Source organism: Phaenicophaeus curvirostris, chromosome 6, assembly GCF_032191515.1.
Source record: "Phaenicophaeus curvirostris isolate KB17595 chromosome 6, BPBGC_Pcur_1.0, whole genome shotgun sequence".
NCBI classification, from domain to species: Eukaryota; Metazoa; Chordata; class Aves; order Cuculiformes; family Cuculidae; genus Phaenicophaeus; species Phaenicophaeus curvirostris.
The window spans coordinates 6,261,266-6,276,706 of NC_091397.1; the positions used below are offsets into that span (position 1 = coordinate 6,261,266).

Consider the following 15,441-nt stretch of genomic DNA (forward strand, 5'->3'; position numbering starts at 1 on the left):
TCTGCAGTATCAGTTCCCGGGTGCTTGGCACTGGTGATACTGGCTGCAGTCAGCAGGTAGGAATGCCTTCTGTTGGGGTCAGTGATGACAGCAAAACCATAACTGGTTGAAGGTGAATCTTGGCACATCTATTAATGTAAGGTCTAGTACTGCTATTTTCTAGCTGAAAATGGACTTGATGGCCCTGCAGGTTGAAAATGAAGGAAATGAAATGAAATTAAGGAGGCCTATGTCCTTGCTCAGGTTCTACTGCAGGTGCTGGTTTCTTCTTCCAGGAGGAAGGGCAGGAGCCAGATGCTTTTAGGGGATTGATTTTAACTGTCATCCTGCACCTAGAGCTCTGATGTCTGCTGCTAATGACAGTCTTAGGCAATAAATTGTAAAGATGATACCCACAAAGAAGTGGCCCAAACATCTGGATCTCTTTTGCCAGACTCCAGCCAAGGAGTGTCAGTTACAGGTGCTCCTTGCCAAACAGCCTTCATACAGAGTCTCATTTCGTGACCTAACTGCCAGAGGAATTACAGGAGATCGGTTAACACTTCAGCTCTCCTAAAGAGACAGAAACATTGATGCATCTTTTTGCATGCTGAGACAATGCATAGCAATGATGAGAAAAGCATTTTGGTTACAACCCTCAGGGATCCAAAATATGAGCTTTTCAGTGGGACTTGTCTTTTGATCATTGACATTTTCAGCTGCTGCAATACATTCTTTAAATGGCTCTGAAGATACCTGTGGATGCCTGAATGTGTCTGAAAGTCCAAACAGAAATATATAAAACATATCTGTCCACCTAATGTTCTGTCTTCACTTCTACAGAATCCTTGAAAGAAATGAGAAGTTCCTACCAGGAAAGCTTTAAAGCTTACTACTATCTAGAGGCAAACTTTCTGAATACGTAGTTGGTAACTGCATGAAGCCTTCCACAAATATCCTTTGCTCTTTTCCTACTTGGTTTAGGATGCATCATGTTGTTCTGGAGATGCCACTTTGAATTCATGAGTCTGAGAAAACATTCATGTGAAGTGGTTGGTCACAGTTCAAGCTTCTCCAACTAACATACATGCTATCTCACCACTAATACTAAAATACTAAAGTAAGAAGTAGTCTCTGCTCATTCGACAAGCAAGAGAAATGCCTCGTTCATGGGGAGAAAAAGACCTTTACTATCACAACTTTTTAATTTACAAGAAGGATGATTCACTCCTCTGGGTATTTAACCCCCTTAACACCCTGATCTATTAGGAAAAAAATGTCACTACAGCCCAGTGCTTCCATAATGCTTTTTCTGTATTCCCAGAATTGCTTTGGAGGTCACAGCAATTATGTTCTATAAACCTGTATTTGAGCTGAACAAAGAAGTATGTTCTATATTCAGCAGTTTTGCATTTCCCTTGCAGAATCCTTTCCCTCACATTATGGTCATCTCCACATTTTATTCTTTTTGCAACGTATCTTGAAATTTTAGCAATCTCTTGAAGAACACCAAGAAAACAAGTGGTCTCTCATGCAGCATCTAGCTTGCTTGGGCAACTTCTCCTTAGACAGGAATAGGCTTGCATCTAATATGCTCTACAACCCTCTGTCACTCTGAGACTTCAGATAAGGTGTGGGAAGATAACAGAAGCACTCTAAGACCAGTGCAGCCATCAGGAGCTGCAGGGTTAATTCAGCCCCTCATGCCAGGTTTGAAGTCCTGACTGAGCTCGTAAATCAGCTACAAAATGGTCATGAGACAGCGGCATGTGTCTAAAGTTACTGAGTTACACGATATCTTGCACTTCTGTAAACTGTGAACTTTCACTGTGGATACAAAACATGCAAAAAATCTGTGCTTCCGAACAAGCCATAAATTGGGGTGCCAGGGTAGATTTTTCCATGTGTTCAAGGATCAGAAGTAAGCAGTATTTCTGTGAGGATTTAGTGGTGGAAATTCAAGGGGAGCAGAGGTAGCACCTTTGAAGCCCACGTAGCCCAGTGCAGCACAGACCTCTGGGGTGCTCTGGTGAGACCAATACTTGGTGGTGCCCTCCCTGGCAAATCATCTTAATGCAAAATAAACATAAAACAAATGATAGGTATAAAAATGCTGCTATGATGAAGTTGAGCAAACTGAAAAATGCAACAGAAAAGCCAGCAGATAGTGGAGCTGCCATAGGCAACTTAAATATGTATAATTTGATTGTAATTTTGATGGCTCTGGTTTTGCTTTCAAAAGTTTCTCTCACTAGTAGTAAAGGTTAAAGAAACATTTTAGAAATGTGAAGACCGGTATTTCTACTGTCAAAAGCAGTCATATTTATTGTACTCTCGCAATTAATTTCTAGAAAAAAAAGTCCCCCTTGCAGATTTAAAGGCGCTTTTTTTTTCATTTTAAGGCACCATCTGATTATACAATAAAAGGTTTGAGGGCAGCTAGTGCCATCCCACCTATCCCCCTCCCCACTAATTTACTGCATCGCAACTCTAACCACCAGTCAAATAACAAAATGTAATCCCATCCCAAGATGAGTTTATCAGCAGATAATCTCATCACATGACAGTTTTAGACGAAAATGGTGTTTCTCTGGGTAGCTTCCAGGCAGGATAATATCACAAACACTTCCGTGAAAACTTTGTCACTTCCTTATCCAGAGAGTAAGTGGTTACTAATTCCAGATAAATAATTTCTTTCCCCAGTGTTATACTTCTTTCATTCTCAGTATCTTTTATCCTCTGCAGATGAAGTGTCTAGGGAAGCTTTCCAGAAATGCTGTGGATTTTTAATTCTGTTACTTCTGGACAACTGGGAAAACCAGAAAATCACAGTACTTCATTTTCTTAATATTTATTTTTGTCAGATCACTTCATCATCTCTTATCACTGTAAACCACTGTGCCTTGGAGTAGAATCTTCTGTGTCTGTGGTACACATCAAGGGGTAAATAGCTACTCAGAGAAAAGATTTCCTCCCAAGTGGGAAAAAAGTACAGGCTAAAACCATATCATTTCTTGCTACAGAGAAAAGGTTTTCTTATTTCATCCCATCCACCCTTCCTGAACTGTATTTTGAGCTGGAAGCTGCAAATGAGTGTAATGCCACCAGAAATCTTTTACCAGATTAGAAAAAGAACCACAGAAAAGGAAAATATTAGAACAGTTAAGGAGGATCAGTGTGACATGTTCAAATAATTATTTGTTTCAATAAAACTGCTGATCATTCGTATAAACCCTTTACATCTAAAGGGTTTTTAAACATACAGTACCATGGAATAGATTTTCCAAAGGGTACTGATTTTGCAGGTTTCATCTCTTTCAAGCAGTAGATAAAAATGAATGTAACCTTTCAAACTTTATTATATTTATACTTCCATGAGAAATAGGGTTGACCTCTTGTACAACATTTTCCTTTGGTTTAGTTGCCTTCAGAGGTAAATGGGAAGGCACTGTTACCTCCATGAATCAAATTAATAATACAGCATGTATACTGAAGCACTTTTAAAGCTTCTGGATGTGCCTTGCTCAACATAAATGCCTGATTTTCTCCTGGGAACCACTGGACAAATTCCTATTAGCATTATCTGCAATTGTGTGCCAGCACACACCATGGTGAATATTCAACCTGTAGGATTAAAATAAAAAATATTGGGCATGCATGCTAGTGTAAATACGATTAGATCAATAAATGTTAAAATGCCTAATTACGTGCCACACTGATTTTAAATCCAGGGTAAGACTAAATGGGTCAGAAGTTGAACGAGAAACAACCCCAGACGATAAATATAAAGGCAATGTGGCTTAGGCATAATGCCAGGTACACCTGGCATCAGGCAGTATCTAGTGACAGACATCTATCAAGAGCAAAGAGTCATGGTTTTGCTACAGAATAGTAAACATGACTTCTGCGTGTTTCTTCTAGGAAACTGCCCTTTCTCCTTTGCACATTCCAGTAAGAGGCATTGACTTCTGTGGAATTGCTCTCTGCTTGCACAATTGAAAAATAAATAAATAACACACACACACAATTTAAAAAGTACAAAATTTTAATAGTAAAGCAGATGGAGTTTCCAAGGCCAGGCTCACAGGAGGTGTTGATTGCCTTTGCTCCTTTCAAGTCATCTGTGATTTATGCAACTCTCAGGGCTTTGAGATTGCCTTGATTTACCACGTCTTAAAAGGGGGCGGAATCCAAGCTTCAGTAGGATCCCACTACACAGTCACTGCCCATCAGTCTAGAGGATCCATCTCACCTGGTCTGATACTTGTGCGGGAAGCATTCTGAATTATCCTGTGTAGCCACATCTCTTCATTACTTTGATTTCGTAAGGCCAAAACTGCCCAAGATGTAGTTGCTATATTTTTCTCTCCTTTCTAAAATCTCTCATAAAAACCTCTGTTTTATCCCAACTGCAGAAAATCAGAGAACAAGAATGAGATAATCCAGGAGAAAACCATTCTGGAATGATTTAAAATGTCTAAATGAAATTAAACCCATGGATACCTATTGCTTTAGAGGAGAGGCAGTTCATTAACAGTGAAGAACGTGCTCAACATTGTATTTTTAAAAAATCACGGTGGCAATATCATCATTTCAAGACATGCTTGTTGAATATACTTAATTTGGTATTATTTGTGGATTTTTTTTCAGGCTACATTTAAAGGTTGGATGGATATTATGTATGCAGCAGTGGATTCACGAGAGGTAGGTCACAACAAAGAAATTAATGATTTCCTTTTCCATTGACTTTCACGGCATTCACAGAAGTTAACAACAACAAAGCTTAAAAAAATTACATAAAGGCTACATGTTCCTTTCTCACTCTGGCTAAGACAGTTGCAGACTTTTTTTTGTAGCTGGTACTGAAGCATCACAACCCTGAGATTAAAACAAATGTAGCCCTGAGCTCTACACAACTGATATATCTATTTGTACTGCAAAACTTTCAGCACAGAGAGGCGCCTCCAGGGTGAGACTGAGTCTACCAAAACCCTAAACTGTCTTCTCTGCTTCTTCCCCATTGGCTGTAATATTTTACATGGATCTAAGTTTTGACCAAAGAAATTATCTAAAAGCATTAGGATGAAATTATATTCTCCTGTTACCCACATTCTTAGCCTTCCCTGTATCTTCACCTGGAGTGAGTTTCCAGCTCTGGCTTAAGACGTGTTGAAGGTCTGAATGCTGGTAACTGCCTAGGGTTGGCAACCAATTCCAGTCTATGTTCCATTCAGCTTTCAGATTCCTAAAAAAAAGCCCTGAACATCTTCCTTGGTATATCATGTGTGGTGTTTTTATTTTTTTTAATTGAAGGAGATGTTGTCGCCTTTCCGTTTTTTAATAATATTAAATGAACAAGATTACACTCACTGTTAATTTGTGAGGTAGCTTCCTGGTACTGGGAATTTGACAGGCTGAATTGAGTAACTAGGAGCTGAGCCCTAAATGGAGGAATAGGGGGTGAAAAATCCTCATGCCATCAAAGGAGCAGAAGAGTACCTTTGCATAACATGGTTCATTATGTTGATTTATTCTTGTACTGCACGCACATGTATGTGTATCCTCCATGATGCTGAATGAAACACAGGGGCCACAAATGAGAAAATGAGGCATCTAGGGAAGTGTGAGCTTCTGGCATCTTGGTTAGATACCTAACGCTGGTTGGGCAAATTTGAGCATTTTTGCCAAATGTGTTCATGTGTTTTCAGGTTATTGGACTGTGTTGCTCAGTCAGTCACCAAGAAATCTTATTCATTTCTACTCTTCATGAAAGAAAGATTGTACTTCTAAATGCACTGACTTTCAATACAGTGGTTTTCAGTAGCATTTAATTATACTGCAATCGTACTTTTGCTTTTTATAAGCACCATTAGTTCCTATAAGATTAGGGATAATCAGAAAATTGATTCTTTTCCCCTTCTGGCTTCAGACTGAGAACATTTTATAGGATTTATTCTGAAGTTGCACTTTCTGAAGCAGTGTGATTGCTGTGACAGTATTGTGAAATGTAGCTGAAATGACCGTAGCATTGCAGATGCCAGTAGCAAACTTCAAACAGAGACTGTGGAGCGCTGACTTTGCTAGTCAGAGTTACACTGGTTTCCTGTTTCATAATCTTTGTTGCTGATGGACAGTTCTCTTTTAACTGCATTCATATTTTGATACATGCATAGATGGTGTCATTTTTGCTTTTTCCATTTTCCTTTTGCAGTGTGAGGAGCAGCCTGAATGGGAATATAATTTATACATGTACCTGTACTTTGTGATTTTCATCATCTTTGGGTCTTTCTTCACATTGAACCTCTTCATTGGTGTCATCATTGACAATTTTAACCAACAAAAGAAAAAGATAAGTACTGCATATGCTACACATCACCTTGTGATTGCTGCGGCAACCAGGGCAAGATAGATTATATTACAGACAGGAGCTTTACTACATTAGGCCTGATGTTGGCATTGACAGAACAGCCACATACATGACTTTTACAAGAGCACAGTTGTAGCAGCCCCTAATCTCCCCATAGGATGAGCATGCTGAAAATGCAGGCTGGGGGATTATACTCTCCGTAGAAATCAGTGAAGCAGCTCCCTGCAGACAGGATCTTCAGCACAAGCTCTGTCGCAGAGGCACAGACCACCCTGGTGTCCCCATGCTCAAACACCACTGTCCTTCAGAGCAGTGCATCCTATCACCTTTCTGCCCTGGAATGCAGCCAGGGTCAAGAAGGTGAGGCTTTTGTCTGAGAACTGTTTATTGCTGCTTTGTAGGCTCTAAACAAAGGCCTGAGTTTCTTCTACTTTCCCCTCTCACCCCTGACCTATCTGGAGTGTAGACATTATCCAAGTCTTGCTCCTTCTTGGTTGCCTGCACTGTTCTGTCTCCTGCCCTTTTCCTCCATGAAATAAGCAGCTGCCAGCACTGCATCTCATCAAGCCCTTCTTAGATGTTTTGATGAAAGCTACATGAAAATGGAAATAAGAAAACAGAAGAGAATTCAGCCCTCAAGTTTGGATGGAGGCAGTGGACCTCTTTTCATCAAAAGTAATAACTTTGTTCTCTCTCTATACTTAGGTGGCCAGGACATCTTTATGACAGAAGAACAGAAAAAGTATTACAATGCAATGAAAAAGTTGGGATCTAAGAAACCTCAAAAGCCAATTCCAAGGCCACTGGTAAGAATGGCATAATTCAGTTGACCTCTATGTAATACCTGAATATTTACTTAATTATATTAATGCAGTTCGACCTCCCAGTGATTACTTCCAGATGAAAGCCGTTTAGTATTTATATGGTTCGATTTTGGACAGTATTTGCAAGTCCAGTTACCTGCGTGGTCCAAAATTCCCATTGTTCTGCAATATTGACCGCACGTCCAGTTTACATATGTAGTCATGGCAGTGGCCACATGTCTGCATCGCATGAATTCATGGCCCCAGTCCGAGATCCTTTTTTTCAGTAGCTTCAAGAAGCATTAGGAGTAAATGGATTTGAAAATTCTATCATCCAACCATTCATCATCATCTTTATATTTATGAAGTTTTAATCAGAAGCAGTATATTGTCCATTTTCCTCTTCTTTATGATCAATTAGGAGACAAGGATGTCATCATTTTGACACTGTTTATATCTCCTAACTAAATCTTCTCCTTTCCTCCAGAACAAATACCAAGGTTTTATTTTTGATGTCGTCTCAAAACAAGCCTTTGATGTCTCCATTATGATTCTTATCTGCCTTAACATGGTTACCATGATGGTGGAAACAGATGACCAAAGTCAAGAAAAAGTGAACATCCTTCATAAAATCAATATGCTTTTTGTTGCCATCTTCACTGGGGAGTGCATCTTCAAAATGCTGGCTTTGCGACACTACTACTTCACCAATGGCTGGAACATATTTGACTTTGTCGTCGTGATTCTGTCTATTGTAGGTAGGTGAATGTGGATTTCTACTCAAACTCCAAAGTTAAAAAGGCAGACGTAACTTTAATTTGACACAGTTGAAGACTTCGCAATAAAATACACTTTGAATTCAGAGAATTAGATCCTAAGAATATTTTATTTAATATTCATGTTTTGCAGCATAATACTCCATAACAATAACTTGTTTGATTAGCAAAATGGTGAGGTTTATCAGGCCACAGTATTGCTTTCAATGGACATGAAAACACTTATGACAACACCGTTCCCTTTGTTGTGAGTCTTCCGGTCTGGGGAATTTTTCATCAATGTTATCCACAATCCTGACTGATTGTTTTAAAGGGAAGTCTGGGATTATTTCCCGTGTACTAGCTCACTGTTTGTCTCTTTTCTTTTCAAGGCACTGTACTTTCTGACATCATCCAGAAATATTTCTTCTCTCCCACACTCTTCAGAGTCATTCGCTTGGCTCGAATTGGCCGGATCCTAAGACTCATCCGGGGAGCCAAAGGAATTCGAACTCTCCTTTTTGCCTTAATGATGTCCCTACCTGCTCTGTTCAACATTGGCCTCTTGCTTTTTCTGGTCATGTTCATTTATGCCATTTTTGGCATGGCTAACTTTGCCTATGTTAAGAAGGAGCATGGGATTGATGACATGTTCAACTTCCAAACCTTTGCTAACAGCATGCTCTGTCTCTTTCAAATCACAACGTCAGCTGGCTGGGATGGTCTTCTCAACCCTATTTTAAATACCGGACCACCGTATTGCGACCCAAACCTTCCAAATGCAAATGGTTCAAAGGGAGACTGTGGGAGCCCTGCGGTAGGGATTTTATTCTTTGTTACTTATATCATTATATCATTTCTCATTGTTGTAAACATGTATATAGCCATTATTTTAGAGAACTTCAGTGTAGCCACTGAGGAAAGTACAGAGCCTCTAAGCGAGGATGATTTTGATATGTTCTATGAAATCTGGGAGAAGTTTGACCCTGAAGCCACTCAGTTTATTGAGTATTCTGCACTTTCAGACTTTGCAGACGCGCTGTCAGAACCTTTGCGCATAGCAAAACCAAACAAAATCAAACTCATAGCAATGGACCTGCCCATGGTCAGTGGAGATAGGATCCATTGCTTGGATATTTTGTTTGCTTTTACAAAAAGGGTGCTAGGAGAATCTGGAGAGATGGATGCCCTTAAAATACAGATGGAGGAAAAGTTTATGGCGGCAAATCCATCTAAGATCTCTTATGAACCGATTACAACAACTCTCAGACGGAAACAAGAAGAGGTCTCTGCCATTGTCATCCAGCGGGCTTACAGGAGACATTTATTTCGGCGCTCCATGAAGCAGGCATCTTACTTGTACCGGCACAGAACTTTTGACAGCAGCATCCTTGAGGACGATGCACCTGAGAAGGAGGGTCTTATTGCATTCATGATGAACGAAAACTACGGCAGGCCAATAGACAAATCAGAAACTCTATCCTCCACATCTTTCCCTCCATCCTACGACAGTGTCACCAGAGGTACAAGTGAGAATCTCCAGCTGAAGATGACAGACTCAAGCAAAAGTGATGAGGCTATAGATTGCCTGCTCTCACCAGACAGGGATAAAGAATCAATTGTTTAAATGTTTGTTTAGAATGCTTTAAAATATTGTTTACAGAATGTAATGCTGTAACTACACAATGATTGAAGCAGCCTTCTTATGAAACATTAGTTGCAAAAGAAACAATGGAGTTTTTACCCTTAACTACAGGAGTCTAATAAGTCATATAACCTTTGACCCTGCTTTTTTTGACTTGGCTCAATATTTATATTGCTGTAGGCACAAGAAGAATCTTTGCAGGGTCATAGCTGTTATATCAATGGTGTGAATAAGAATATGCTAGACTGTAAAACAGTAAACACAGTGTATATCTATCCACAGATAAAGCCTGGCTGTATACATTCATTTAAGGTCTTACTCATATTAGTGTGTTTACTTATGGCGATGTATGACCTTGCATTCTAAAAATGAAAAAAAAAATATCACAGCTGCTGTAGCAAAATGTAACACTTACTGTATATGTTGTGAATGGTCTTTCATAAATTTATTATATTTGATATTTTTTTACTTAAAAAAAAAGTCTCATTTTCCATGGAGATAAATGATCCTTACACTCTTCATGATGAACTCTTGAATCAAGGTAATAGGAACTTGCGGGAACCCCATTGTTTGAAGAGGAAAGTTGTTGCAAAGCAAACTATCAAATTAACAACATTTTAATTGTTTATTACACTAAGCCCTCCCTCTTGGGACTTGCAACTGCTCATGAGGAGAAATTAAAAAAAAAAAAACTGAGAAGGAAATGATGTCAAAATAATGAGAGAAATGGCATGTTCTACCCTTCAGAAAACTAGAGAGTAATGGATTCTGTTTGTAAAACTGTTAATAAAAGCACTAATTTTTTAGTATGTTTCAAGAATCTGCTTTGAATACCGCAATCAAACTCGCCATAGAAGTAGTGCATCACGTTTGTGTGTAGTGCTCCAAAGCACCATCTACACTGACAAAATTTCTGTTAAGGTAGTGGGATAGGTTATGTTTTCCCAAGGAACACTGGACTAGGCAGGCTTATTGGAAACTGTGCATCAATATTACTCAAAAAATACTACTGCTACTGCTGCTGCTACTACTACTACTGCTACTACTTCTACTACAAAAAAAGCCACTGGGCTGTGCAGAACGGCTGCAACAGCACGATCAAGACGGTGGGAGGGAAATTGCCTCTGGATCTGTATGTACATTTTGAGGTTTTGAATCCTTTCTACTCAGTGTCCTTCTTTCATTTTCCCGTACAATAATGTTACATTACTGCGGAAAGACAAGAAGTACAGGAGCCAATGAAAAGAATTTGCTCAAAAATAGAAATATTCTCATTCCTGTAGGTAAAGGAATATTTACAGCTGATGTACCCATCAGCTTCAGGCCAAAGAAACGACAACAGGGTGAACGGTGGATGTGTGACTGTAGAAAAGTATTAGAGGTTTTCCGTGCAAACATAGATTATTATTTGTTATAAAGCTTTCAGCCTCAATAGAATGTGAGAAAGTATTTATGGAATATAGAGACAAGTCCGTTATTACGGACAAGTTTTCTTTTTCACCTTCAGACTGATTGTATTTGGGTTTGTTTGGACTTCGTAGAAAATCTTGAGATTTCTGTAATGAGCCATTGCACTTTAAGGAAGAGTAATTGTGCTTTTCACCTTGGAGAAGCAAAGATATCAAGAATGTATTTAAGGTGTATTGTTATTGACATTTAGTTACATCCCAGGATGTAAAAGAGTCAAAATCCAGATGAGGTTGGCAACAAAAATTAAAGTCACATGTTACAGTGAAGTTTATCTATGGCCATTGTTATCTGTCCTCTAAACATGTCAAAAGGATGATGATGCATCTCTGTAAATATGGGCTAATATTTTCTCTCCATTCATTGAGAGGCGTCTCAGGCATTCACTTGAGAGTGGTCTACCAGTTAATTCAGAGGATTTGCCATCAGGATTCCTGGGGTCTATTCCTGATTCTTACTACATGATTTTTAGGCAAATAATTTAACCTATCTGTGCCTCAGTTTGCCCATCTGTAAAATGGGAATAATAATACTTACCTACCTCACAGGGGTGTTGTAAGACTTTCTGGTTGCGAAGTGCTATAAGGGAATGAACCATACTATATAAGTATTATTATAATCATGCTCTTTTGCCCTTTTAACCCCATGTCTATGTTTTATAACATAGGGCTGTTCCTCTGGGGATTTTGTTGCCTTCAAATCTTGTATGTAATTAGACTCTTCCTTAAGGGAACTACTCTTCGTTCCTTAAAGTTAAAACATTCTTTATTCTTTCCTGCCTCCTCACCCTTAGCCCCACCCCAAAACCAAAATTGCTCAAGGCTTCTCAAATTAGAGAAACTTTATACAGATTCCCTGTGTATTTATGCTGTAATGTTATTCTGACTGTACATATCACCCAGAAAGAGTATGCGATTTTTATATTTATATGCATATATATATATACACACACACACACATATACCTATACATATACATGTATCTTGTGAGTTTATAGAGTGGCTGACACTCGGAGGACACGCCTTCCTGATTACAATATTTTCTTCTCAATGGGATTTATTGGTCATTAGCAATGAGCTGCTGCCTGTAATGAAACTGTTTAATTAGAAAATAGTACATTCATTACTTGCTGAACAAGCATTTATTGTCTCAACTGGTGAAATAATTTTCCTTTCAAAGCTTTAGAATAAAAAAGAAGGAAGAATACGAAGAAAAAAGGAGCATTTCATATGCGATTTTTTTCACATAGAATATAAACAGTTCAAAACCCAAGACAAAAGCCAGTCTGTGCTCAGCAGTGCAGTGTTGGTGATGCTTTTTAAAAAATATTTTAAGTATTTGAGACTTATATTAGAAAATATTCAGCTGATATTGGGAGTCAGGCCCAGTAATGAATGGAATGGAATGTAATGGGACGATTCGCTGGTCACTGATTATATTAGAGAAGATCTCTTCCTCTGGTCACTTCACCCTTGTGTTAAACATTCTATTGTCATTGCTGTGATAACCTATAGTACTGACGCAATTATAAATGATTCTGTCTTCTACCCAAAACCTGTTAGAAAATAAGGTCACAATGCAAAAAAAAAATCTGAAAGAGGGTCTTAACTACAGATGTTTACAGTGCAACTTTCTAAAACTGAATTGTAAATTACTTTCAAATTCTTTGTAACTGGAAGGTTGTTTTTCTATTGGGTTTTCTATTGTTTTGTGGCATATTTATTTAGAGCTGAGGAGAGAATGGTATATTTGTATGTTATGCAGAACTCCCCTCAAAGACTTCAACCAACCTCACTTGCAGATCTTTATTAATGGAGATGATCTGAATCTAGCAATTATACAGCCTCCCAGTGCAGTGATTTAGTTAAAGACACTAACTCAATAGTTGGCCCACACTGTCTATAAGCATGGTGAGTGATACCATTTTTTTCTGTTGATTTGTTCAATAAAGGCTTCCACATGAATCACTCAAGCTATGAAAAGAGCAAGGAAAATATCAGCCAATATCCTAGGACATTTTAAGCTGTTTGTACCTGGAAAAATTCAAGTTTATTATGTTTCTTTATTAAATAAATAAGGATAACAAATATTTCCTGTGCCTTTTGTTGTTGTTTTCAACATCTATGCAATTATTTCTCTGACTTATTTTCAGCATATTTGTTTGGGAGATTCAAGGTGATTTTTGTTAGACAACTTGACAATGAAAACCCCTCAAGTTCATCTTGCATTGTAAGGCTAACTTCAGGACATTAAAGGCTAGAACCAATGCTTGGTGAAATTGATGGTGAATTTCTGAGTGCTTCAGAGGAATTTAAAGAAGACTCAAAAGCTTCTCTTCAAAGAGACTAATTTATAGATGGAGCCCAGCATTAATATTTCAACCCATCCTGTCCAGTAGAACTAGCTGGTGAAGAAAGGGTTTTCCTGAAAACATGGGATTCCCACCTAGACATTAAAAAAAAATTACTACTGGGACTTTCATAATAGTTATTTAATTATATTGATGTGCATTTTTGGTTATTATTACATTAGTTTCATGTTAAAATTTGTAGCAAAGACTAACATCCTTCCAACACATGCATGCCTTAATCCTGGAACAAGCTTCCAAAGGGACAATGATGACCCTTAGCCATTATCAGCACTGATTGAATCAGTGTTATCTTCACTCAAGCTAGCAGCAATTTGGTTACCCTGTTTCAGTGCTCTGATTTCTATTTAAACATGGCAGGTTACTAATCATATTAAAAGAGAACAAAATTGAGCTGGTTTAAACTGCAATGAAATGTCTGCTCAGTCCTTTGAATTAGTTTAATAAAATCAGTTTATAGTCATGTTTTACATTAACCTGGGGCAAGCTGGCTTGTGGAGAAGAATATTTTTTTCAATAAGCCCTTGCTAAAATGTGTCATATAATATAATATGACTACTAAGCAGTTATGTGTATAGAATAAATCTGGAAAATTTTCAGCAAGGTATTTTTGGCTGAAAGGAGGAGTTTACTGAAATAAGAACTATCTGTGGAGGTATGTTAGGTTAGTTAAGGAAATTCCTGACTAGAATTTGTGGCCAAAATTCCCATGGGAAGGAAATTCAGAGATATAATCCTTACTACAAAGATTTCCATGCCTCAGTTTTTACCAGAACCACCTAACTCCTATATTTATGCTCCCATTAATGTGCTAGCGGCTTTTTGGGGCTTCAGGATTCTCCTTTTATTCATGGAAATTTTGAGGAAGTTTCTAAAGGCTTTCAGATTTTCCATTTTTCAGAATGGAATTAAAAAAAAAACAAACAAAAAAATCCAAAGGGATTTCTATTTTTTAACCCTAGTAAGGAACCTGGAGCAGTGGCTCCTCAGTAAATGTAAATTTTTACAGTTTTTTTTAATTTATTTTTTCAGTCAAATTATGTTGATTTTACAGAGCTGCAGATGTATTAAATTAAACTAGATCTCTTAAACCTGTGTGAAATATGAGAAATAAGATTCTGGACCTGCAATTTCCAGATTCATCCTGAGATAATTTTTTTTAGTGGTTTCAGTTTCTTCTTACTTTTGTTGCAAATTGTCTTACTAAATACCTGGATCATTTTGGAAACAAGTCTGCATTGAGACAGGCAGTTACAGCAGCTCAGGCAGTTTTCTTTAAAAAAGTGACGCATTAGCAGCTTGCTTTAGATTTCAAGAGAATTTTTATAATCATTAGAAGTTACTGTAGGAAGAGGAGAAATAAAAAAACCCCACATTTTCCAGCATGAAGCCTCTGCTAGACCCTGGTATTAAAGGACGCCCATGTAGGATCACAGTAAGTGTCATGTTTCTGACGAGCAATGCATTTTACTGCTCTGTGTCGGAGTGCTGAGGCAAGAGGAGAGCTGGACATAAAACAAGAGAAAACAGACAGGAGCCCAGCACAAAAAAATACACCAAACACCTGCGACACGGCTGCTTCTTCATGTCAAGTCTCCCAGCAAGCTGTGAAAAACCATCTGCGCTGGGTGAAGAACAAACATGGAAATCCTTCTGAGTGTTTACATATTGCAAAGAAATAGCAGCCGTGTCAAAGGGAAAGCATGCGATAGCAAATAGTCTGAGAGGAATAGCTATTGGCAGCGCGCAAAAAAATGCTTCAGAGGCAAACGTCACCGATAACCCCGCGAGGCCCGAGGTGTTGGGCTGCAGTGTGGATATGGGTTTGTCAGCACCTCTGACGGAGCTATTTTAGCCAGCTGACAAACAGGACTTTGAGCAGCTCCTGGCCCATGTGCTTTTGCTGCGGCAAAGTTTCTGAGACCGCTGCCATGGCTGTTGACCCTAGAGCCTCGATGCTTTAGTGAGTCCCTTGCGGTTCAGGGCATCAGATGGTCTTTTTCCCCTAGAAAATAACTATATTAAATGCCACATACCGCTGTAAATCACAATACAGT

General features: G+C 38.5%; 1 protein-coding gene across 5 annotated transcripts in view; it reads left to right on the forward strand.

The window, feature by feature from the left end:
* Positions 1-10,360, forward strand: part of LOC138721814 (sodium channel protein type 5 subunit alpha-like) — a 217,609-nt gene extending 207,249 nt beyond the window's left edge. For all 5 annotated transcript variants that reach the window (XM_069859263.1, XM_069859259.1, XM_069859260.1 and 2 more), the window contains 5 exons: positions 4,630-4,683; positions 6,191-6,332; positions 7,052-7,152; positions 7,637-7,907; positions 8,297-10,360. In XM_069859263.1, coding sequence (XP_069715364.1) covers positions 4,630-4,683; positions 6,191-6,332; positions 7,052-7,152; positions 7,637-7,907; positions 8,297-9,531 — 1,803 coding nt within the window. In that variant the 3' untranslated portion in view covers positions 9,532-10,360. The remainder of the gene's footprint in view (positions 1-4,629; positions 4,684-6,190; positions 6,333-7,051; positions 7,153-7,636; positions 7,908-8,296) is intronic.
* Positions 10,361-15,441: the final 5,081 nt, after the last annotated feature.